Consider the following 27005-nt stretch of genomic DNA (forward strand, 5'->3'; position numbering starts at 1 on the left):
CATCTTGTCTTGGTCAATACTTGTTGCCACTGAATCTCTTTCAGTCGGAGTTGAAAAAAACGCAAAGGACTAGACAAACCAGAATCGTGTGCGGTAGATGACCTGGGTGTCAATGAACGGTGATGTTTCACCAAGTAAAATCGTCCGAAAATGATAGCCGGTGTTCTATGGTCAGTCGCGATAGACCGGCAGTGGTGGAAACAATACCCAATTGTCATACTTGAGTAAAGGTATAAATACCTTTTTAATAGAAAGTTACTCAAGTGAAAGTCAGCCAGTAAAATACTACTTGTCTAAAATGATTTGGTTTTAAGTATCAAAAGTAATAAAAATTGCTCAAATATACTTAAGTATCAAGTAAAAATAATTTAAAATTCCTTATTAAGCTTTTTTTTTTTTTTTTTTTAAGTGTATGGATAGCCAGGGGCACACTCCATCACTAAGACATTATTTACAAAAGATGCATTTGTGTTTAGTGAGGCCGCCAGGCCAGAGTCAGTAGGGATGACCACGTGTTCTTTTGATAAGTGCTTGAATTTGACAATTTTCCTGTCTTGCTAAGCATTCAAAATGTAACTTTCGGTTGTCATGGAAAATGTATGGAGTAAAAGGTACATTTTCTTTAGGAATGTAGTGAAGTAAAAGTTGTCAAAAAAGTAAAGTACAGATACCCCAAAAAACTACTTAAGTAGTACTTTAAATAATTTTTTACTTAAGTACTTTACACAACTGTAGAATGGCAACCCACAGCTGATGTTTGTGTTGGTCTTCAAACTCCGCTGGATACCTTTTACTGTCAATGGCCTTGTATTCTATATACAGTGCATTTGAAAAGTATTCAGATGCCTTCCATTTTTCCACATGTTATTACATCCTTATTCTAAAATGTATTAAATAAAACATTTTCCTCAATCTACACGCAATGCCCCATAAGCAAAAACAGATTTTTAGAAATGTTTTTTTTTTTTAAATGTATACTGACAGAAGATATCCCTATTTGGTAAAAGAACAAGTCCATAATATGGAACAGCTCAAATAGAGAGAAATGACAGTCCATCATTACTTTAAGACAGGTAGGTCAGACAACCTGGAAAATTTCAAGAACTTTGAACATTTCTTCAGGTGCAGTCACAAAATCAAGGGCTATGATGAAGTTGGCTCTCATGAGGATCGCCACTGGAAAGGAAGACCCAGAGTTACCTCTGCTGTAGGGAATAAGTTCATTGGAGTTAACTGCACCTCAGATTGCAGCCCAGAGTTCAAGTAACAGACACATCTCAACATTAACTGTTTAGAGGAGACTGCGTGAATCAGACCTTCACGGTTGAATTGCTGCAAAGAAACCACTAAAGGACACCAATAAGAAGAGACTTGCTCGGGCCAAGAAACACAAGCAATGGACATTAGACCGGTGGAAATCTGTGCTTAGGTCTGATGAGTCCAAATTTGAGATTTTTGGTTCCAACCGCCGTGTCTTTGTGAGACGCAGAGTAAGTGACCAGATGATCTCCACGTGTGGTTCCCACCGTGAAGCATGAAGGAGGTGTGATGGTGTGGGGGTGCTTTGCTGGTGACACTGTCAGTGATTTATTTAGAATTCGATTGCACACTTAACCAGCATGGTTACCACGACATTCTGTAGCGATACGCCATCCCATCTGGTTTGCCCTTAGTGGGACTATCATTTGTTTTTCAACAGGACAATGACCCACCAACCCTCCAGGCTGTGTAAGGGCTATTTGACCAAAAAGGAGAGTGATGGAGTGCTGCATTAGATGACCTGGCCTCCACAATCACCTGACCTCAACCAAATTGAGATGGTTTGGGATGAGTTGGACCGCAGAGTGAAGGAAAAGCAGCCAACAAGTGCTCAGCATATGTAACAACTCCTTCAAGACTGTTGTAAAAGCATTCCAGGTGAAGCTGGTTGAGAGAATACCAAGAGTGTGCAAAGCTGTCATCAAGGCAAAGGGTGGCTACTTTGAAGAATCTCACACAGAAAATATATTTAGATTTGTTTAACACTTTTTTGGTTACTACTTGATTCCATATGTGTTATTTCATAGTTTTGATGTCTTCACTATTATTCTGTCCAAAACCAAGCCATATGGTCGAAGGAATTGTCCGTAGAGCTCCGAGACATGATTGTGTTGAGGCACAGATCTTGGTAAGTTTACCCAAAATTTCTGCAGCATTGAAGGTCTCCAAGAAAACAGTGGCCACCATCATTCTTAAATGTAAGAAGTTTGGAACCACCAAGATTCTTCCCAGAGTTGGCAGCCTGGCCAAACTGAGCAATCGTGGGAGAAGGGCCTTTCTCAGGGAGGTGACCAGGAATCCGATGGTCAGTCTGACAGAGCTTCAGAGTTCCTCTGTGGAGATGGGAGAACCTTCCAGAAGGACAACCATCTCTGCAGCACTCCACCAATCAGGCCTTTATGGTAGAGTGGCCAGACGGAAGCCACTCCTCAGTAAAATGCACATGATAGCCCCCTTGGATTTTGTCAAAAGGCAACTAAAGGACTCCAAGATTGAACGCTTTGGCCTGAATGCCAAGCGTCACATCTGGAGGAAAATCTGGCACCATCCCTACGGTGAAGCCTGGTGGCATCATGCTGTATGGATGTTTTTCAGCGGCAGGGACTGGGAGACAAGTCAGGATTGAAGGAAAGATGAACAGAGCAAAGTAGAGAGAGATCCTTGATGAAAACCTGCTACAGAGCGCTCAGGACCTCAGACTGGGTCGAAGGTTCACCTTCCAACAGGACAATGACCCTAAGCACACAGCAAAGACAACGTAGGAGTTGCTTCCAGACAAGTCTTTGAATGTCCTTGAGTGGCCCAGCCAGAACCCGGACTTGAACCCGGTCGAACGTCTCTGGAGAGAACTGAAAATAGCTTGCAGCGACGCTCCCCATCCAACCTGACAGAGCTTGAGAGGATCTGCAAAGAAGAATGGGAGAAACTCACCAAATACAGGTGTGCCAAGCTTGTAGCGTCACACCCAAGAAGACTCTAGGCTGTTATCGCTGCCAAAGGTACTTCAACAAAGTACTGAGTAAAGGGTCTGAATGCTTATGTAAATGTAATATTTCAATTTTTATTTTATTTTCCAAAATGTCTAAAAACCTATTTTCACTTTGTCATTCTGGTTCATTGTGTGTAGATTGAAAAGAAAAACAAACAATTTAATACATTTTAGAATAAGGCTGTAACGTAACAAAATGTGGAAAAAGTCAAGGGATCTGAATACTTTCCGAATGCACTGTACATGTCTTATCCTGGCCTCAAGAACATCTGTAACTACTTGACACATGAATGGTATGTGATAAAAATATGCACATAATATTGGTAGTAACCCATCTAGTCACATCACATTTACTGTCAAAGTGCCTATTTACGAGGATCATTTTTTATTCTACCCTTATTTTACCAGGTAAATTGACTGAGAAGATATTCTAATTTACAGCAACGACCTGGGGAATAGTTACAGGGGAGAGGGGGGACGAATGAGCCAATTGGTGCAGACATTCTGTGCAGTCGTATACCCATCATTGCAGATGGAGTAGAAATGCTAAAGACTTGGATCACTGCACACTGTGCTATTTGGTATTAATTTACCTGCTGGGCTCCGTCACCTGTTATATCCCAGTGTTATGTCCTCTCACAGTATGGCCTGATGGGATTGGAAGGGATCAGGTGAGATCAGGGTTAGAAGCCCCATGTAACTTCCTGTCCACACATTCCCTCACACTCATCCTATTCTGACTCACCATTGTGTCCAGAGTCATGCTCAAGGGCAGCAGACTTAAGGGCTAACCAGCTGAGGGGTCATTACCACACACACGCACTTACCTATGGTCAGCCTCCAATGCAACTAAATGTTTTCTTTATTATCCATCTCTGTGTTGTCCACTGCCCCTGTGTGTCTGTAATAAACATGAAGTTGTATATTATATGAAGTGTACTAAGTTATATTTGGTTGGTTTCCTTGCAGGGGGAAGGAAGACGAAGACACAACAACCTCAGCCTGACACCAACAGCAACATTGACCTGGGGAGACTTGGAGAGGGAAAGGTACCACACACACCGATTACTTATGCAAGGTGTGGGGGTCTTTCTCCAGTATCTGTGGTGCTGGTTGGAGGGCTGTGATGCTCTCAAGTCCCTCTGAAAGTGCAAAGTTTCACACAGTGACAAATATCCCCGTGAACTGTGTACAAAACTTTAAGAACATTTGCTATTTCCATGACATACACTGACCAGGTGAAAGCAATGATCCCTTACTGATGTCACTTGATGAATCCAATTCAATCAGTGTAGATGAAAGGGAGGAGACAGGCTAAATAATGCTTTTTAAGCATTGAGACAATTTAGACATGGATTGTGTAAGTGTAACCATTAGAGGGTGAATGGGCAAGACAAAAGATTGAAGTACCTTTGAACAGGGTTTGGATGTAGGTGCAAGGCGCACTGGTTTGTGTCAAGAACTGCAACGCTGCTGGGTTTTTCACGCTCAACAGTTTCCCGTTTGTATCAAGAAGGGTCCACCACCCAATGGATATCCAGCCAATTTGATACAACTGTGGGAAGCATTGGAGTCAACATGGGCCAGCATCCCGTTGGAACGCTTTTGACACCTTGCAGAGTCCATGCCCCGATGAATTGAGGCTGTTTGAGGGCAAAAGGGGGTACAACTCAATACTAGGAAGGTGTTCATAATGTTTTGAACACACATATATATATATAGTACCAGTCAAAAGTTTGGACACGGTCTACTCAGAGTTCCTCTGTTCAGTGTCTGTGTTCTTTTGCCCATCTTAATCTTTTCTTTTCATTGGCCAGTCTGAGATATGGCTTTTTCTTTGCAACTCTGCCTAGGCCAGCATCTCAGAGTTGCCTCTCCACTGTTGACGTTGAGACTGGTGTTTTGCGGGTACTATTTAATGAAGCTGCCAGTTGAGGACTTGTGAGGTGTCTGTTTCTCAATCTAGACACTAATGTACTTGTCTTCTTGCTTATTTGTGCACCGGGGCCTCCCACTCCTCTTTCTATTCTGGTTAGAACCAGTTTGCTCTGCTCTGTGAAGGGAGTAGTACACAGCGTTGTACGAGATCGTCAGTTTCTTGGCAATTTCTCACATGGAATAGCCTTAATTTCTCAGAACAAGAATAGACTGACGAGTTTCAGAAGAAAGGTCTTTGTTTCTGGCCATTTTGAGCCTGTAATCGAACCCACAAATGCTGATGCTCCAGATACTCAACTAGTCTAAAGAAGGCCAGTTTTATTGCTTCTTTAAAATCAGAGCAACAGTTTTCAGCTGTGCTAACATAATTGCAAAAGGGTTTTCTAGTGATCAATTAGCCTTTTAAATGATAAACTTGGATTAGCTAACACAACGTGCCATTGGAACACAGGAGTGATGGTTGCTGATAATGGGCCTCTGTACGCCTATGTAGATATTCTATTTTTTTAAATCACCTGTTTCCAGCTACAATAGTCATTTACAACATTAACAATGTCTACACTGTATTTCTGATCAATTTGTTATTTTAATTGACAATTTTTTTAGCTTTCCTTTAAAAAATTAGGAATTCAGTCGGGGTCTCAACCTACTGTTGAGTTAGCAGTATAATACACAAGGTGCAATTTCAAAATGTGCATTTTCTTATGTAAGTCACTCAATTAGCATGTCAATTCAATATTAGGAAGGTGTTCCTAATGTTTGGTACACAGTGTATGCTGCTAGTTCTGCTTTCTACACTACATGGCAGTATTGTTAATAGCCTGCTGTTGTTGCCTGATAGGTGCTGTAGACTAGCTGCCCAACCAAAGGCTGCAGAAGTGAGGTGGGAGGCTAAAGTCATGCATGTTTTATTCTCAATAGAGATTTGAGGGGGAGGCCCCAAGACAACGTGGCGCAGAGCAATGGAGACTGAGCTCCAACCATATATACACTGCTCAAAAAAAATAAAGGGAACACTTAAACAACACAATGTAACTCCAAGTCAATCACACTTCTGTGAAATCAAACTGTCCACTTAGGAAGCAACACTGATTGACAATACATTTCACATGCTGTTGTGCAAATGGAATAGACAAAAGGTGGAAATTATAGGCAATTAGCAAGACACCCCCAAAAAAGGAGTGATTCTGCAGGTGGTGATCACAGACCACTTCTCAGTTCCTATGCTTCCTGGCTGATGTTTTGGTCACTTTTGAATGCTGGCGGTGCTCTCACTCTAGTGGTAGCATGAGACGGAGTCAACAACCCACACAAGTGGCTCAGGTAGTGCAGTTCATCCAGGATGGCACATCAATGCGAGCTGTGGCAAAAAGGTTTGCTGTGTCTGTCAGCGTAGTGTCCAGAGCATGGAGGCGCTACCAGGAGACAGGCCAGTACATCAGGAGACGTGGAGGAGGCCGTAGGAGGGCAACAACCCAGCAGCAGGACCGCTACCTCCGCCTTTGTGCAAGGAGGTGCACTGCCAGCGCCCTGCAAAATGACCTCCAGCAGGCCACAAATGTGCATGTGTTAGCATATGGTCCCACAAGGGGTCTGAGGATCTCATCTCGGTACCTAATGGCAGTCAGGCTACCTCTGGCGAGCACATGGAGGGCTGTGCGGCCCCACAAAGAAATGCCACCCCACACCATGACTGACCCATCGCCAAACCGGTCATGCTGGAGGATGTTGCAGGCAGCAGAACGTTCTCCACGGCGTCTCCAGACTCTGTCACGTCTGTCACATGTGCTCATGTGCTCAGTGTGAACCTGCTTTCATCTGTGAAGAGCACAGGGCGCCAATGGCGAATTTGCCAATCTTGGTGTTCTCTGGCAAATGCGAAACGTCCTGCACGGTGTTGGGCTGTAAGCACAACCCCCACCTGTGGACGTCGGGCCCTCATACCACCCTCATGGAGTCTGTTTCTGACCGTTTGAGCAGACACATGCACATCTGTGGCCTGCTGGAGGTCATTTTGCAGGGCTCTGGCAGTGCACCTCCTTGCACAAAGGCGGAGGTAGCGGTCCTGCTGCCCTCCTAAGGCCTCCTCCACATCTCCTGATGTACTGGCCTGTCTCCTGGTAGCGCCTGCATGCTCTGGACACTACGCTGACAGACACAGCAAACCTTTTTGCCACAGTTCGCATTGATGTGCCATCCTGCATGAACTGCACTACCTGAGCCACTTGTGTGGGTTGTAGACTCCGTCTCATGCTACCACTAGAGTGAGAGCACCGCCAGCATTCAAAAGTGACCAAAACATCAGCCAGGAAGCATAGGAACTGAGAAGTGGTCTGTGGTCACCACCTGCAGAATCACTCCTGTTTTGGGGGGGTGTCTTGCTAATTGCCTATAATTTCCACCTTTTGTCTATTCCATTTGCACAACAGCATGTGAAATGTATTGTCAATCAGTGTTGCTTCCTAAGTGGACAGTTTGATTTCACAGAAGTGTGATTGACTTGGAGTTACATTGTGTTGTTTAAGTGTTCCCTTTATTTTTTTGAGCAGTGTATATATAAAACCTGTTATATTGTCGATGGTCACATCATCATCATCAGCAGAGCTGGGTCACAGTGGAGAAGATGGCCTGAAACCATCAGAAGTGGAGTGCTTGCCTATGCACCAGCCGGAAAGACGGGGGATGAGTGAGAGAGATTTTTCTGAATGTTTGTGGTTTGTGCTTAACCATTTAGTAAATACACTGGGAGAATTTGACATCAAGGACATTGTGTCATGAACAATATTAACAGGGCTGGGAATTTCCAGCAACCTCACGATACCATCACGATCCTTAGGTGCCGATACGACATGTATTGAGATTCTCGCGATTCTATACTGCGATTTGATGTTACAAACATATTGCTCACTATATGTCTGCTGCAGAGAGACATGACAAAACTAGTTTTAAATCAGTCATGGAAGTACGTGCTGAAAACATGTTGGCTCACAAAGAAGAAGCAAAACAAAAACAATTGCCACATACATTTTACTGTTTTAAAGGGTCTGCCAAGCAGAGCTACTGGATATAATGACCAGATGCTTATGTCTCAGCCCTATCAACCGGATTTGTTGTCCACAGAGCAGAATGGTGGGCTGTCAAACTCCTGCCTATTCCTCTCTTTGGATTGGTGGATACATTTTGTTATTTGATGAGGGTTGTTGACGTCAACTGCCTGTAATCATTGGAGTGAGATGTTACGCTACCCTCCTGAATATGCATAGACTGTTCATCTTAGATATAAAGTGTTGCCGGGATGTCACGTGCACCACATTTATCAGGACAGTCGTAACAACCTAAGGATCGCAAAATTTCTATTAGATCAAAAAAGAAATTCATTTTTACTTTGACTAAATTCGACACATTGCCCACACATACAATAAAATATAACTGTATCGATCTGAAATATGAACATATAGAACTACCCAAAGTATTAAAACACTAAAATAAATAAGTAAACATGACATGAACAAAAATCAAAAACAAGATGTCAGAATGTCTAAGTATTTTATTTTGACATGCTCATTGGCATTCTTGCTGCCACAGCACTGAAAATAATTGCAGATACAGTATTGATATGGTCCTATTCTCCAGTTCCTTTAAAACCAGTTATACACTTCATATGAAGAAAAACAATCATGAGGGATAACATCTCACTTGACAGAAAACAAGTACTGGTTTAAAAAATAAATAACTACTCTCAATTCTGCAGAATCAAATTTCAGCACCAGTTCAAGTAAAATAAGCATTCACTTCTCCAGTATCACACTCCCACACGTTGTTTTATCCAGTCGATTCTTCCTGTACTGTCCTGAACTAGGACCCTATTGCCCGAAGCCTCAGACAGGCAACCTACATCAGCCTATGAGGTTGATCCCTGGGCTCCCTGAAGCTGACATCACAGAGCAGTGAGAGGTGGTCGGAGGGGTAGTGGTATGAGGGCAGGCGGTCAGGTCCTATCTGTTCCTCAGTGGGGATGTCCAGCAGGGTGTCCACAGTGAAAGCACCGTGAGAGTACCAGATGTAGTCCAGGGTACTGCAGCTCTCTCCTGAGGGACGGATCTTCCAGGTAGTGTAGGCCGGCTCCGTTTGCCCGTCTGCACTCAGCAGCTTATAGGCGGAGTCCAGACCCAGGGGGGAGGAGATAAAACGCCTGTACACGTCCTCCGAGGGCTCAGCGTTAAAGTCCCCACACACTATCAGAGGCACCCCCTCGGTCCCACTCCCTCCCCCAGGTCCCCTACTGACTGGGTCTGACATAGCCGCCCGCGAGGTGATAGCCTTAAGGCTCTGCAGCAGGTCAGCCCCTTGGGCCCCCCTCAACCTCTCCCAGCCACTCCTCGCCTTCAGGTGGGTCACAGCCACGCACAGCCTCTGGCCCGTCTCCCGGCAACGCAGCATCTGCACGATGGCCACCTGATTGGTAGGCAGCATCATGGCAGAGAGGCGCAGGTGGGAGGTGTGGAGGAGGCCGAAGCGGGCACGGCGGTAGAAGAGCGCACAGCCGTCAGGGCCGTTGTTGCTGGCCACTTCCAGGCAGGGGGACCATGGCTTGGGCAGGAATGTGCTGTGGTAGCCCAGGCTGGCCAGGATGGGCTGGAAGGTGTCGTAGTAGTGGTCCACTTCCTGGAGACACAGGATGTCAGGGCGGTAGGTGAGGATCTCTTCCAGGATCAGGTACTTCCTCTCAGCCCAGTTCAGAGCATCCAGAGGACATTGCACAAAGCCATCCTTACCCTCCCCTAGAGCTGAGAGGAGGAGAGAGGACGGTTAGTGGACATTACTGTATAGCATTGTACACTTCTCCCCATTTCTGATCGAAAGCCATTGTGAGCACTGAGCAGTATCATGGTCTGAAGTCTTGAGAGCTAGAGTCTTGGATATTCATAGAGTGTACAAAACATTAAGAACACCTGCTCTTTCCATGACAGACTGACCAGGTGAATCCAGGTGAAAGCTATGCTCCCTTATTGACACCACTTGTTAAATCCACTTCAAATCAGTGCAGATGAAGACAGGTTAAAGAAGGATTTAAGTCTTGAGACAATTGAGACATGGTTTGTGTATGTGTGCCATTCAGAGGGTGAATGGGCAAGACAAAATATTTAAGTGCCTTTGAACGGGGTATGGTAGGTGCCAGGCACACCAGTTTGTGTCAAGAACTGCAACACTGCTGGGTTTTTCACGTTCAACAGTTTCCTGTGTGTATCAATAATGGTCCACCACCCAAAGAACATCCAGCCAAACTCAATACAACATGTCAACTGTGGCAGGCATTGGAGCCAACATGGGCCAGCATCCCTGTGGAACGCTTTTGACACCTTGTAGAGTCCATTCTAAGGGCAAAATGGGGGAGGGGGGGTTGCAACTCAATATTAGGAAGGTACCCATACAGTACATGTTCTATGTTCTGCTCTGGTGGTCTTCTATAATCTATAGTACTCTATCATCTATCAGAGATCTATGTACCTTGAGCTAGGATGTTCCATGTCATGACCCGTATGGATGGTGTTTGCTGTTGCTCATTGTTCCTGTATTGGTGCTGCTGTTTTGGGTCTGCAGGGTAGACCAGGTCCCTGTGTGGCCGGGCCGGCCGGTTCTGGAGGATCTTCTCGCACTCCCTGAGCAGCTGGTCTGGGTCGGCCTGCTCCAGGCCCTCCGGGTCCTGGTCTGAGTCCTGTTGCTCTGGGTCGTAGTCCTGCTGGGCCAGTGGAGCACTGTTCAGGGTCTGGGCCAGGGTACCAAACAGCCTGCTGCTGCTACTGCTGCCCATCAGACACACTGAGGACAAGGAGACAACATATTAGAGAAATACAAAACACTGCACACATACAGTGTGCGCACATAATCACGCCCACACACAATCTAGACATTGTAAAACATGAGTCCTGTCATGTTACCCTGCAGTCAGCAGAGACTGTGTCTCTCAGGCTCTCACACAAAAGACCATGTCTGAATCAGACTAAATAAATCATCTGTAACCACTTGTATATGTGGCATGCAATATGCTCTTAGGTGGTCAACAGCGATACATTATTTTGCTCCATTTACCAAAACAATGCCCACAGATTAAAAAGGCTAGCACATTCACAGGACGACAGACAGGCAGACACTCCCTCGTCAGTTTGGCTCCGACTCATCCTCTGCGTTCCTTGGAAGCCATTTTGTGAGCGAGAGTAGCTAGAAAAGGAATCGTTAGAGTGGATCTAAAGAGAGACATACATAAATAAGCTTGATAGAACTGTGGTCAAACCGATCATCTCCATCCTTAGACTACGTACGTCACTGTGGTTTAGTGAAATCCTCACCACTGTTTTGTCTCGTTTATCTCGGTGTCAGAGAACAGCAGCACTACTCTAGCTCTATTCCTCTCTCCGTTTTGATGACTTCTTCAATGTCATTCTCCTCCGTCTTTCTCCTCCTTGTACTTCAGTTTCTTCTGACCCCCCCCCCCCCAGTCGATTTTCGGACAATCCGACTCCTTCCACTTTAGTTCTCTGCTGCTTTCAGTTTGTCGTACTCAGTCTCTCCCCCTCTCTGTCTCAGTCCCTCCCTCTGTTTCTGTGTCAGTGTGACATTCCAGCTAGTGACAGCGTGACTGTTTAGACACAGTTAGTCTGTGTGAGACTGATGGGAGGACAAGGGAAGGGAGAGAAAGGAAGGGGGAGGATATGAGGTCATTACCATGGCTAGTCATATGTCAGGTGGAGCTGACAGACCGATGTATCCGGACACTTGGAAAACACACAGGGGAGTGGAAGGTGGACAGTAACACACTTGAGTTGCCCACACACACACACACAGAGGTTTGGAGTGCAGGGGGGGCAGGGGTTGGCGAGTTACTCAATACCCAGGACACAGTGTTCTAGTGCAGGATCATGTTTACACACTATAAACTTCTCCAGAGAGAAAAGCAGGGAGGAAGAGCACAGTATTTATTTGCCACCATTTGCTGACCTCTAGTGGGGCTGCAGTTTTGATTCTGGAGTTATTACTTATTCTCATCTGAAACATGTATTTTTTTAAACCTACAGACACCTTTCAGATGTGAACACATATCTTCACATCTTCTTACAACTATTTCTTAGAGCTCTCTTAAATATGGTCCAGACAATTTTCTCAGTCGAACACTCAGTTTTTCCGATTGAGTAGAGAGATGACAGACAGTTACTCACAAAGAAAACGAAGCGTCGATGGAGAAGAATCACACACGCCCTCTTTTTAAAATCTTGCTTTTTGACTCACGCTCGACCCAGTGTCCAGGCTGTCTCCATGGCGCTACATAGAGCACTCTCTCACCTCTTCTCTGTTTCTCTATCCTTCTCTTTCTCCAGGGGTTCTTTCTCCTGAGAGAGATTGGACGCTTCTGAAACCGATGTATTGACGTGAAAGAATGTTCCGGAGCAAGCGGATGTGACTGGACTGCTCGGTGTGCGTGAGAGTATAAGAGACTGGACTGCTCTGTGTGTGTGTGTGTGTGTGAGAGAGAGTTTGAGAGATGGGGATTCTGCGAGCTACCGAGCATTCCTGAATAGACCAGTGTCAAACCCACTCTCCTCTCTTCATCCCCACACTGCTCATCTAGCTTGCCACAATGGCTTATTATAACAGTCCCGTGAGGGTCACACACATGGCATACAACCACTCGCATAGAGTTATGGCACACAAACACCACAAATGATCAAATTAAATGAGATTAGTGTGGCTTGTCCTTAGTTAATCTGTGTGATAGAGGAGAGACTCAACTGAGTGGAATGTGATTCAATAAGCTGACTCAGTCAGCTGCTCATAGAGCACATACACTGGAATGCTTCAGGGCCCCATTCAGCACGAGTATTGAACTGCTACATGTACACTATGTAGAATGTACATACGGTATGTGGCATCCGAGTGTAGGTGTTTCCCAAACATAAGGTTAAAAATAGCTGGAAACACCGGTGGAGTGGACATTATGTTTCTGACTCAACTGAGAAAGAACATGAATGTATCTGTGTTTTCAGTTGGCTATACTTACTTTACTTACCATCTCCCTAGAGGACAAAAGCTAAAGAAAGGAGACGAAGGAAACCGTTTCAATAATTGGTATGTAGGCCTACTCAATTATACTGTAGACCTAAAATCTGTTCTTCATAAAAATACTGCATTGACAGCACAGCAGGCCAGGCCTATCTACGGGCCTACATTTCAACTGGAGAGCAGAATCTCTCCATAGGAATGTTGGTGACATCAGCGTTGAATGAGACAATCACATGACTGCTCCAGGCAATTATCAAATGAAGGATGGGAGCATGAGACTAGGTAGCCAGGTAGACTAAAATTAAAACATTTGGGAAGCAGCGGGTCTGGCCTCCAATGCCCCTTGAACTCCTGTCCATGGACAGGAGGGAGATGTAAGGGTAACAGCAAAATAGCCTGGCCCCCTCATTTTCAGAGTGTTTCTGAGCGTGTGCGCCTGAGTCTGAGTGTGTGCTTGTTTCAATGATTGTCACTTGCACAGGACACAGCAGGTGTAAAACAGTACAGTGAAATGCTTACTTGTGAGCTCTTTACCATCAATGCAGTAATAAAACGAATAATATAGGTAAGAAAACACACAAGAAAAATCTAACTGTGTGCATTCTGGACTCCTTAATTGAAATTAAAAAAGTGGTCAACCCGCCTGTGTTTTGGTAAACAGCTGAGGGATGAACCTGGAGAAATGTAAGCATTCATATTCAAAATGAGAGCTATGTATGCAAGAACTGACCATCTATGACAGGGGTCGGGAACCTTTTTGACTAAGAGAGCCATGAAAGCAAATAATTTGGAAATTTATTATTTCAGTGAGAGCCATATAATATATTTTAAAAGTGAATTCAACTAAATGTGAGTATAATAAGCCTCTGAAATTGTCGAAGTGCCGATTTACATTTGACCGTTTCATCAATGTAATTTTGTCATTGCAAATTAGACACACCGCAGAACCTGCTCTCTCCACAAAGGCGAATTCTTCGGTCCATTCGTCCTGAAATGTACGATACTCGTCATCTTTTTTTCTTTTCGCCATCTTCTTCGTCGAAGGGTTAGCTTTGAGCTAATGACCGAGCAGACTGATTCAAAAGGAGTCGTTTACCTGTTTTACCTAGCAACGGCCAACGTAGGCCAGTATCATTTAATTAAAATAATGGACAATTGCTCCTGCAGCCCTGAACAGGACATGAGCAGTGAAAAAAAATCGATGGATGGATTAAAACAAGTGAGAATAGGCCTCCCGGGTGGCGCAGTGGTCTAGAGCACTGCATCGCAGTGCTAGCTGCGCCACCAGAGTCTCTGGGTTCGCGCCCAGGCTCTGTCGCAGCCGGCCGCGACCGGGACGTCCGTGGGGCGATGCACAATTGGCTTAGCGTTGTCCGGGTTAGGGAGGGTTTGGCCGGTAGGGATATCCTTGTCTCATCGCGCTCCAGCGACTCCTGTGGTGGGCCGGGCGCAGTGCGCGCTAACCGAGGGGGGCGGGTGCACGGTGTTTCCTCCGACACATTGGTGCGGCTGGCTTCCGGGTTGGAGGCGCGCTGTGTTAAGAAGCAGTGCGGCTTGGTTGGGTTGTGCTTCGAAGGACGCATGGCTTTCGACCTTCGTCTCTCCCGAGCCCGTAAGGGGAGTTGTAGCGATGAGACAAGATAGTAATTACTAGCGATTGGATACCACGAAAATTGGGGAGAAAAGGGGAGAAAAAAAGAAAAAAAAAGAAAAAGAAAAAGTTTTTTTAAATCTGCGAGCCAGATGCAATCATCAAAAAAGCCACAGGTTCCCGACCCCTGATCTATGATATCAAAATTATAGTTTTGACCATGTTTTGGAGGCAACAGTATTTGTTTACATTTACAAACATTGGAGTATAACAATCTTATATATTGGGTTCTGATGGGGTACGACAGTTGAACTAAGCTCATGAGACATTTAAGTTATATTCTTCAAGAATCAAAGTCCACAATGGATGTAGCAAGTTAGGATTCCAGCTTTAATAAGGAAAGCTCGAGTCGTAACACAGTTATGCACCACTAATCTCATTAAAACAGGCGGCACACCAAAGAAGAAACCAAATTAAGCACTTTTGGTTTATACTTTATACCCCCATCGTCATTAGATAAGTTTAACCCACTGGTGGAGTCAAACCAATAAAATCATTTAATGGTAAATCCTCAGAGGAATAGTGGGTTCATTTAGATGAAACCCCCTCATCCACACTCTAGACTTTAATATATCAGTGTACTGTTAGCTGAGAGGTACAAGGGCTTCTCTCACCATGACCTGATTTTACAGACATGACAGAACCTAAAATAACTCAACCCTTCTGATCTCCTCCTCAGTCACCACGGGTAGGAAAAGGTGTTCTGCCAGTTAATGAGATTAGTGTTGCATAACTGTAATGAGGTCACCTTTTATTTTTTGGTCTAACCTTTTGTCTTGTTGGAGCCATTTAGCAGAGTGGTTGAATAGAGATGGCACAGGAAGCATACCAGATCTCCAGCCTTTTTTATACTACAGTTAATGGTTATAGGCTAGACCAGGGATCTTGAGTGGAGGGTCCGAACATCATAAATCATTTGTACACTGCAAGAAGCCCAAACAGATATAGTATGACAAAAACAATGATTTCAAACATGCTTACATTGGGAACAGATTTCCTAAATTAAAATCACTGATCTGATTTCCTGGTGATTTTACAGTCTTTAAAAAAGGGTAGGAAGCATGAGTTTGCACTATACACCATTTCTCAACGTCATATGGAGAATCAACTCTGTGCTCCCTCCCGAGTTCATATGCTAACTCTGTAGCTAGCTCAAGCTCTTCACGGACTTTGTGGCTATGTTATCTAGTGAGAACTTGAAATCGTTAGCACGGCAGGCTCTTATGCCTTCTTGCACTAATTGTGTAGTACCTTGTCTGTTCTCTATTTTGTCTTGTCAACTTTTTGGCATGTTCTCTTTGAAGTAGGCTATGGGAGTTCTGTAACCTTTCCCACCTTGGCTTAGTGCTAGTGCGCTATTTGACTGATTTCTGGAATCTATCTATTTTGGTTCTCTCTCACTATATAGCTATTGGATTTCCCTTACCGACTCTCCCTCGGCCTGGTGAAGCACCTGCCTCCCCTGGGTTTGGTAGCCAACTCAGCCTGCCCTCTTTCACTATTGGATGGGCCCCAACCAACAATCTGCAAGTCTCTGCTCTCTCTTTGCTTGTGGTCTGTGGTTATGTTTTAGTTGTGTTCTAGCTGGTCTCCAGTTGATGGGCCCTGGCTTGCCGACCATAACCGTGATGGCTGGCTAAGCTGGCTAATATCTAGTTGGCTAAAAAGCTAAAGTTAGCTGGCTGGCTAAGATAACTGCATATAGTTAACATTCTTTAGGAATTAGCTGGCTTGCCGTGTCCTCCATTTTACATCACTCCCATGAAAAACATTTTCTGACATGACTTTGGCATTCTGATCAGTTTTATGTAATAACTCCAAAAACAGAAAAGTGAGGTGTAACTTTGCATTGGGACTTTTGATGTGTATACTAATGCAAATCCATTTGTTACCAGATGCTACCCTCCACAGCATAACCTTCACTCCAGATCAAAACGCCAAACCTACAACCTAATTTTGGACAGACCAGATACAACTTCAATTAGCACGGAGGCGTGAAGTGAAAGGTATCGAAGCCTTTGAGCCCAACACATGGCAGGATACCCCTTCCAAATCCAGAGGCCCCGAAGCACCCTCCTGCTGTTCAGAGCCATCCACTGACATTTTCTACAAGAAATCTGCCTCCAGAAATAAAGATTCTCCCAAATGGGTGTGACTCCTACTCCCGCTGCCTTCTGCTTGGATTCCACCTGGCGATCTGTTCACCGTCTGCCATGGCTTGTCTCCCCGTCTGGTACAGATACCTCCACCACACTCCCCCCTCTCTACCAAGCTTTCGCTCGCCTCCAGCACACAGGCACTGTATGGGGCGTGCGACTCTGAACTTACAATGGCTAGCCCCAAGTCGTAATTATTTTTTGTCTTGTGCATTTTCCTAGTTTGTCTCATGACTCTTGCATGCTTTGTTGACTATGAACATTCTTGTTTACCCTACCGTGGGACAGACTGTTTGTTCCCACACTCGTGACGCTGACACCATTGGTTACACAGACTTTGGCCCCCCATCCTATTCTAACCACCTCTCGCTGGCTTTGTATTCATGTTTTTGATTTGGATCTCTTTTAGTCCCCATTTGGACTAATCTTCCAAGAGTCCTTATACATTAAAATACAATTTATAATACGAATACATTTTCACATATAACACACTATTACAAACATACATAATATACTAACATAATGACCCAATAAATACTCAATCTAAAAAATATTGATTCTTCATCTACTATAGTCCCACAACATTTCTATGTATTATATTTAAATTGTTTTAAAATAATGTTTAAATGTATATACTGAAAGGTTTCTGGTTTGCTCAGTTAATTTATTCAATTTCTTTATTGCTCTAAATCAAAATATTATTTTGCCCATTTCTCTTTTCTGTCTGGATAACGCATAGATGGCGGACAATCTATTCCTAGTATTTACGGAATGTCTGTCTCTGAATACCGTTGTGAATAGAACTGTTTTAAATGATGTATATTATGAAATAAAATAAGCATGTTTTTTTTTCAATTATCTTGTCGATTGATGACCAACCAAGAACACTGCGCATGACTGCAACAGAAGAACCATATCCCCACCTTAAAACAATCCTTGCATGTTACCTGATGAAATTGCTGTATATTATGATCCTGTTGCCATCTAATGCACATTCAAGTGTCATAAATCAACACTGCAGAGCTCTCCCTGTCCTCTGTCGTGCCTTGATTGGTTTACTGTTGATGATATCTGGAAATGTGCATGTACAGCCTGGCCCATCTACTGTTGCTAGCCCCAATTCTGACTTGTGCTCTGATACCTGTTTCACTGATTTCTCGTAAAAGCCTGGGTTTTCTGCACGTTAACACAAGAAGCTTATTACCTAAAATGGATCAGTTGAAAGTGTGTGTTCACAGCTCCAATCCAGATGTTTTGGTCATTACTGAGACGCGCTTAAGAAAGAGTGTTTTGAATACTGATGTTAACCTTTCTTGTTATAACCTTTTTCGGCAAGACAGATCTTCCAAAGGTGGGGGAGTGGCAATCTTTACCAAGGATCACCGTCAGTGCCCGGTTGTCTCCACCAAGTCTGTCTCCAAACAATTTGATTTGCTGGTTTTAAGCATTACACTTTCAAATAGCTCTTCGTTGACTGTTGCGGGGTGTTATCGTCCTCCATCAGCACCGGCCTGTACCCTACCTGCCCTAAACTGTCTCCTGGTCCCTTACACTAAGTCTGAATTTGTCCTGCTAGGTGACCTAAACTGGGACATGCTTAAACTACCTGACCAAGTCCTAAAGCAATGGGACTCCATAAATCTTTCTCAGATTATTACCAATCCCTGGGTGCAAACACCCAGAAAATGCTACTCTCCTCGATGTTATCCTCACAAATAATCATGATAGGTACTAGTCTGGTGTTTTCTGTAATGACCTTAGTGATCACTGTTTACAGTGTTTGTAATGGCTGCTCAGTGAAACGTCCTGTTCTGATTTGTCATAGACACTTGCTGAAAAAAAAAACGTTCATAAGCAAGCCTTCCTTCATGACCTGGCCTCTGTAAATTGGTATAGAATCAGCTTGATATCTTCAGTGATATTGTTAACAAACACGCCCCATAAAGAACATTTGGATTAAAAACAGGTTCAGCCCCTGGTTCGACCGTGATCTGACAGAGTTACTCCACCTCAAGAATTGCATTTGACGAAAGGCTTGGCACATGCATACTCAGGCTGACTGGCTCTTGTTCAGGCAAATGAGAAATACGTGCACTCAGGCTATCTGGAAAGACAAAGTTAGTTACTTTAAGGAGCAGCTCTCTCTCTGTGGGTCTAGCACCAAGAAGTTTTGGAAAATGGTTAAAGACCTGGAGAATAAACACTCCTCTTCACACCTGCCCATGTCCCTTAAAGTTTGTGTGGTTGTTACTGACAAGAAGGAGCTCTTTAAAAATCACCACTTCATTAACTCAAGATTCCTATTTGGCTCAGCCATGCCTCCTTGCCCATCCAACATTTCCTCATCTCCCACCCTTCTAATGCGACTAGCCCTGATGCTCCTCCCTCTTTTTCCCCTGCCCTACTACAAAGTTTCTCCCTGCAGGTGGTCACTGAGTCCGAGGTGCTAAAGGAGCTCCTTAAACTTGACCCCCAAAAAACATCTGGGTCAGATGGTTTAGACCCTTTCTTCTTTAAGGTTGCTGCCCATATACTCACCAAGCCTGTCTCTCCTCTCTGGGGAGGTTCCCATTGCTTGGAAGGCAGACACCGTTACTCCTTTATTTAAAGGGGGAGATCAAGCTGATCCTAACTGTTATAGGCATATTTCTATTTTGCCCTGTTTATCAAAAGTGTTGGAAAAACTTGTCAATAATCAACTGACTGGCTTTCTTGATGTCTATAGTATTCTCTCTGGTATGTAATCTGGTTTCCACTCAGGTTATGGATGTTTCACTGCAACCTTAAAAAGGTCCTCAATGATGTCATCATTTCCCTTGATTCTAAGCAATGTTGTGCTGCTATTTTTATTGACTTGGCCAAAGCTCTTGATACAGAAGACCATTCCATTCTTGTGGGCCGGCTAAGGAATATTGGTGTCTCAGAGGTCTTTGGCCTGGCTTGCTAACTACCTCTCTCAAAGAGTGCAGTGTATAAAGTCCGAACATCTGCTGTCTTAGCTACTGCCTGTCACGAGGGTGTACCCCAAGGCTCTATCCTAGGCCCCATGTTCTTCTCAATTTACATCAACATAACTCAGGCAGTAGGAAGCTCTCTCATCCATTTATATGCAGATGATACAGTCTTATACTCAACTGGCCCCTCTCCGGATTTTGTGTTAAATGCTCTACAACAAAGCTTTCTTAGTGTCCAAAAAGCGTTCTCTGCCCTTAACCTTGTTCTGAACACCTCCAAAACAAAGGTCATGTGGTTTGGTAAGAAGAATGCCCCTCGCCCCACAGGTGTGATTACTACCTCTGAGGGTTTAGAGCTTGAGGTAGTCACCTCATACAAGTACTTGGGAGTATGGCTAGACAGTACACTGTCCTTCTCTCAGCACATATCAAAGCTGCAGGCTAAAGTTAGAGGAAACAAAGTCTAGATTTATCGTAATCCCTCCTCTATCACCCCAGCTGATGAACTAACTGATTCAGATGACCATCCTACCCATGCTAGATTATGGAGAAGTAATTTATAAATGGGCAGGTAAGGGTACTCTCGAGCAGCAGGTAAGGGTGGTCTTGAACGGCTAGATGTTATTTACCACCAATGCTCCTTATTAGATCACATCACCGCACTCTATACTCTTCTGTAAACTGGTCATCTCTGTATACCCGTCACAAGACCCACTGGTTGTTGCTCATTTAGAAAACCCTCTTAGGCCTCACTCCCCCTATCTGAGATATCTACTGCAGCCCTCATCCTCCACATACAACACCTGTTCTGCCAGTCACATTCTGTTAAAGGTCCCCAAAGCGTACACATCCCTGGGTCGCTCATCTTTTCAGTTTGCTGCTCCTGCTATCGACTGGAACGAGGTGCAACAAACAAACACTCTTTATCTCAATCTTTTCATTCAAAGACTCAATTATGGACACTCTTACTGACAGTTGTGGCTGCTTTGCCTGATGTATTGTTGTCTCTACCTTCTTGCCCTTTTGTGCTGCTGTCTGTGCCCAACAATGTTTGTACCCTGTTTTGTGCTGCCGCCATGTTGTGTTGCTATCATGTTGTGTTGCTACCATGCTGTGTTGTAAAGTTTTGCTGCCATGCTGTCATCTTAGGTCTCTTTTTATGTAGTGTTGTCTCTCTTGTCTTGATGTGTGTTTAGTCCTATATTTTTATTTAACTTACTTTTATTCCCAGCTCCCATCCCCGCAGGAGGCCTTTTGGTAGGCCGTCATTGTAAATAAGAATTTGTTCTTAACTGGCATGCCTAGTTAAACATTTTTTTTTTATAAAAACCTGGTGGTTACGATTATGTTACCTACCCTTTTAAATGTCCAACAATGAAATCTATAATATATATATATATATAGTACCAGTCAAAAGTTTGGACACCTACTCATTCAAGGGTTTTTTCTTTATTTTTACTATTTTCTACATTGTAGAAAAATAGTGAAGGGATCAAAACTATGAACACATATGGAATCATGTAGTAACCCAAATTTGATTTGTTAAACAAATCAAAATATATTTTATATTTGAGATTCCTCAAAGTAGCCACTCTTTGCCTTGATGACAGCTTTGCACATTCTTGGCATTCTCTCATATCACCATAACCCTAATTACTCAATGGTATCTTGAAACACACTAGACAGGTGGTACAAAATCAATGAGGCAGAGGCAAACCTGTATGTTAGGAGGAAATAACCTACCCATACAAAATGTCATTTTATTTCTATGGAATACCCTCGGACTGTTTTTACTGGTCCAGTCCTTTGCGGTGAAGAAGCTGTCCAGGACAAGCAGCGTGAGGGAGAAAGGCCGCAGGAAAGGACACCCCCTTGAGATGCCGAAGAGGTCAACCCTGAGCCTCTCAGTGGCATGGTTGTTAAGTAATGCTGTTCTGGTCAATTTTGTGAACAATTATAGTGACTAAAATATTCATCAAACACCTATTTTTCAGTGGGAATTGATTATAACGGACTAAATAGACATAGAAAAAAACTATCACTAAACAAAAATGATTTTTCATTTCAGTTGACTAAAACGAGATTAAATTATCTGACTGACTAAAATCTGACTACTAAATGGACTCGACAAGAGTTTAAAGAGATAAGCACAATTAATAGCAGCATAGATGCACAGTTCTGTTCAGCAATGGGAGGGACTTGCCACACCCAGCACACGCAAGTGGTGGGTGTGGGCAGACAGGCTCCACTCCGGATTATACATCCCCATCACCACCAGCTTTCTAGTTAGCTACACTTTGCCTGGTTAAGAAACGCAAGCTGCTTTATGAAATTAAAAACAATAATAACATTGAGTTAATTCATTAAACAGTCTAGCTATGTTTCTCTCTCTTTGAATTTGTAGTCTTGCTCAACCCTCCCACTTACTTCACTGCATTTCATAGCCAGGTTCTGTAGGCCAATAGTCTCCCTCTTTTCCTCAGAGAAAACAGCTTGATTCCTTACCGTTCAAAAGATATGACCCAAAATACCAGCGCTACGTTTTTTCTGTCTGTTGTGAATTGGCGTGCAGCATTTTACATTTATCCAGGACCATTTAAAAACTAGGCTACTTGAGGATCGGACAGTTAAACATGTTTAGGCTACACCTTCTTCAGCCATGTTACCTCATTAGATAGCTATAGCTAACAACCTGGGGCGTGTTCAGCAGGATGCAATGTTTTGTAACGTTCAGATTTAAGTTATATAGAACAAACATGCCTCTGACATGTTGAATAAGTTATAACTTTGGCTCTACTCATGGAATTTATATCTGCAACGTTTAAGAATGGTTTGCAACTGATCGTGGTCCTAATAACATTACCAGTAGCCTTTATGCAAACATTTGGTGGGACAGAAAGAAAGAAAAAGGGATAGTTAAAATGTTTACTAAATTCCTCTTGCCACTACACTAACTTTATTTTGAGTTAATGTGGACCCAATGACTCAGACTTGAGCACTGGGACTCAGACTTCAGCCATAGGGACTTGTGACTCAAGCACAGGAGACTCAATTCGGACCAAGGTTTAGTGACGCGACTACATCGCTGTTCATTAGCCCCCATTCTACCTTTAAAATTAATAAAAAGTGCCAAAAATTAAAGTCTTGAACTAACATTGTTATGGAAGTGACGTGGGGCAAACAAACTAAAAACAATCCAACCCCCCCCCCCCCCCCCAACAAACCAGTTCTCTCTCACACACACACACACACATAAATTGGTAATGATTCAGCCTCTACTACATATTTACCACGTTTTGAATATATGAGGATCTAGAAGCGCATGAGACTTCACATAGGCCTAATCGGTTTGAATAATAATTCTGTCCAAACGAGAAATACACCCCTCCCAACCGTAGGCTATATTGTTCAGAATGTTATTTAAACAGAACCCAACAAAATGTATTATATAATTGTCATATTTTTAAACAGACATGAGAAAGGTCTAATAAGATGCCTCCTGAACACTGAAAATGCATACCTGGTATAGACCTCGCTGACACCGGCGAAGAGCCGCGTGATTTCACCTGTGGCTTGCCGCGTCTGCCGTCTTCTCCGCCGATGTGACAGTGCCGTGGAGCCGGGAGGGATAATTTCTTCGGAGGTGGCTGGTTCTTAGCTGCCGGCCCCAGGGAGGAGAGACAAAACACTGCCAAGTCTCGGTGAAGGAACGAACACCGACGAGCCGGATACATGCCTCACGCCGGTTCTGTCACAACTAGTGTGGCCAAATGAACGAGAGAGCGGTGAGAAGCTACTGTAATAGCCTCACTTCAGTCCCAACACTCGATAGTCCTGTCAAATAATAACTATTTGCATACAAATAGAGATATCATTCTACAGACACAAAATGTTGGTCACTGCGGCATTCTTTCACGTTTGTATCAGTAACTAAGTAGCCGGCAAATGTTTCATCATATTTCTGTCAGGCTCTTTGAACTAGAGTTTCGAGGGTGGATAACGAAGAAGGAGGATTTCAAAACCCTAAATACAGAGGCTGGAAAATATCTTGTCAATACAAATATATCCTTAGTAATTATTCGTTTAAAGATACCCATAATCAAACCACATTACGCATTATATTGAGAGATTTAAAGCAACTTCCCCAAAGAATTCCCCTGATTCAAACTGCCAATGGATTGATCTGTAAAGTCGAGTTTTCATGACAAACCAGGAAGAGGGCGGGTTTAAGGGTAGGGAGAGGGTGTGGTCTCACCTCTGATCTAATCAAAGGTCAGTGCGTGTGTTGGAAAAACAGCATAATGACGCAAATCTCTCCAAACAAAACGCCACCTCTCCTCCCACGCCCACATGCTTATGCAATGTCCTGTTATGTCAGCAACTGGACGTTTGAACTAGGCTAACAGCTTTCTAAAAACAGCTTCACCCACAACATAACCTACGCAAGCATTGTAATACAAATAGTGAAATAAACAATATCAAATAAGGTAGGCCTAGTGAGCAAAACAACCGTTTTACAAGGCATATTTAGGGCTTTTGCATTCAGACATTTCCTATCATCCATTAAAGTTGGGCATGCCAGATAATCTATGACATTGGTTACCAGACTTGTGGTTGGTACCCCATGTGCGGTCCCCTGAAATGGAAATGTTGCCTGCTTGAGAAGATCTGTAATCTTATCAAACAAATGAATAACCGTTTTCTCTTTAAATGGGTTGACACCTTTTAGTGTCAACTAAGGACCTCTTAGGCTATTACAATATGCTTTCATGTCATGATTATGTGTTGGGGCAGCCTGTGGGACCTAAAATGGAGTAAATATGCCCTAACAACTATTGGATGATGGTTAAGTGGAATTAATAACTTATTATCTAATGTTGTTATATAACTTACCAGGCGAGTCAGGGGTCTTCAGTAGGCAAAGTTTACTCCAGTTAATCATTGATCAGGGGGATCATTTACATACACACCACCCAGACAGGGGTTTTCTAGTGCAGCAATTCTGCCTTGAAATATCTGCATTTATGTAACATTGTTATGAACAGCAGAATAGACCAAACAATAACAAATAACAGGTTTCTTGTTGCCTGCACATGTACAGTACGCTTTGCTGTAGAGAACAGGAGCTAAAGTAGAGAAACAGTTCTATACATGTTGGCACATAGGAGATGGATGAGCGTTATATATTGCATGTGTGTGTAATGCTGACAGGTTTGCGGCTGAATTAAGACACATGCCCATGTCTCTCTCTGTCCGTTCTCAACACAGGGCTGCAGGTGGTAAAACTGATTACATTTTAATCTGGTTTCATTGAGGGGGACAATGGCTCTGTAAGTACAGCTGCTTGGCAGACAGAGACTGAGATTAAAAAGAAAGAGAGGAAAATCTCCCCAGCGATAGTATCTCTCTCACTCAGGCCTATTAAATTATGAATTATGAAATTAATGGGTTAAAGAGGAGAACTAAGACACACACACACACACACACACACACACACACACACACACACACACACACACACACACACACACACACACACACACACACACACACACACACACACACACACACACACACACACACACACACACACATTTCCCTCAATGGAACATGAGTGAACCTTAGCCCCAACCTGCGTACCATCTGCAATGTACGGTGCATTTGGAAAGTATTCAGACCCCTTGACTTTTTACACATTTTGTTACGTTATAGTTTCTCTCAAGCTATGTCAGGTTGGATGGGAGCATTGCTGCACAGCTACAGTGGCAAGAAAAATTATGTGAACCCTTTGGAATTACCTGGATTTCTGCATAAATTTGTCATAACATTTGATCTGATCTTCATCTTAGTCACAACAATAGACAAACACAAAGTGCTTAAACTAATGACACACAAATTATTGTATTTTTCTTTTCTATATTGAATACATAATTTAAACATTCACAGTGTAGGTTGGGAAAAGTATGTGAACCCGTAGGCTAATGACTTTTCCAAAAGCTAATTGGAGTTAGGAGTCAGCTAACCTGGAGTCCAATCAATGAGATGAGATGGAGATGTTGGTTAGAGCTGCCCTGCCCTATAAAAAACACTCACAAAATGTGAGTTTGCTATTCACAAGAAGCATTGCCTGATGTGAACCATGCCTCAAACAAAAGAGATCTCAGAAAACCTAAGATTAAGAACTGTTGACTTGCATAAACCTGGGTTTCAAATGTATCTCTAAAAGCCGTTGATGTTCATCATTCCACGGTAAGATAAATTGTCTACAAATAGAGAAAGTTCAGCACTGTTGCTACTCTCCCTAGGAGTGGCCGTCCTACAAAGATGACTACAAGAGCACAGTGCAGAATGCTCAATGAGGTTGAGAAGAGTCCTTGAGTGTCAGCTAAAGACTTACAGAAATCTCTGGAACATGCTAACATCTCTGTTGACGGGTCTACGATAAGTAAAACACTAAACAAGAACGTGTTCATGGGAGGACACAACAGACGAAGCCACCGCTGTCCAAAAAAAACATTGTCGCATGTCTGAAGTTCGCAAAAGAGCACCTGGATGTTCCACAGCGCTCCTGGTAAAATATTCTGTGGACAGATTAAACTAAAGTTGAGTTGTTTGGAAGGAACACACAACACTATGTGTGGGGAAAAAATGCACAGCACACCAACATCAAACTTCATCCCAACTGTAAAGTATGGTGGAGGGAGCATCATGGTTTGGGGCTGCTTTGCTGCCTCAGGGCCTGGACAGCTTGCTATCATCGACGGAAAAATTAACTCCCAATTTTATCAAGGCATTTTGCAGGAGAATGTAAGGCTATCTGTCCGCCAATTGAAACTCAATAGAAGTTGGTTGATACAACAGGACAACGACCCAAAACACAGAAGTAAATCAACAACAGAATGGCTTCAACAGAAGAAAATACTCCTTCTGGAGTGGCGCAGTCAGAGTCCTGACCTCAACCCGATTTAAAATGCTGTAGCATGAACTCAAGAACGGTTCACACCAGACATCCTAAGAATATTGCTGAACTGAAACAGTTTTGTAAAGATGAATGGTCCAAAATTCCTCCTGATCGTTTTGCAGGTCTGATCCGCAACTACAGAAAATGTTTGGTTGAGTTTATTGCTGCCAAAGGAGGGTCAATTAAATCCAAGGGTTCACATACTTTTTCCACCCTACACTGTAAATGTTTACACAGTGTGTTCAATAAAGACATGAAAACG

The 27005-nt window shown here is 43.4% G+C and overlaps 1 protein-coding gene across 6 annotated transcripts; it reads right to left on the reverse strand.

Annotated features, from left to right (window-relative positions):
- Window positions 1–8495: 8495 nt before the first annotated feature.
- Window positions 8496–23952, reverse strand: LOC129858082 (nocturnin-like). 6 transcript variants are annotated; one of them, XM_055927020.1, is made up of 3 exons: window positions 23303–23952; window positions 10475–10786; window positions 8496–9753 (listed from the first exon to the last, which is right to left on the reverse strand). In XM_055927020.1, exons 1-3 carry the CDS (start codon window positions 23514–23516, stop codon window positions 8858–8860), a joined length of 1422 nt encoding a protein of 473 aa, XP_055782995.1. In that variant the 5' UTR covers window positions 23517–23952; the 3' UTR covers window positions 8496–8857. The 6 variants fall into 6 exon arrangements, with proteins under 6 accessions (XP_055782995.1, XP_055783001.1, XP_055782997.1 ...); XM_055927026.1 differs by lacking the exon at window positions 23303–23952 and adding an exon at window positions 12181–22978; XM_055927022.1 differs by lacking the exon at window positions 23303–23952 and adding an exon at window positions 11314–12173.
- Between the last annotated feature and the right edge of the window lie 3053 nt (window positions 23953–27005).

Source organism: Salvelinus fontinalis, chromosome 6 (assembly GCF_029448725.1).
Source record: "Salvelinus fontinalis isolate EN_2023a chromosome 6, ASM2944872v1, whole genome shotgun sequence".
Lineage (NCBI taxonomy): Eukaryota > Metazoa > Chordata > Actinopteri > Salmoniformes > Salmonidae > Salvelinus > Salvelinus fontinalis.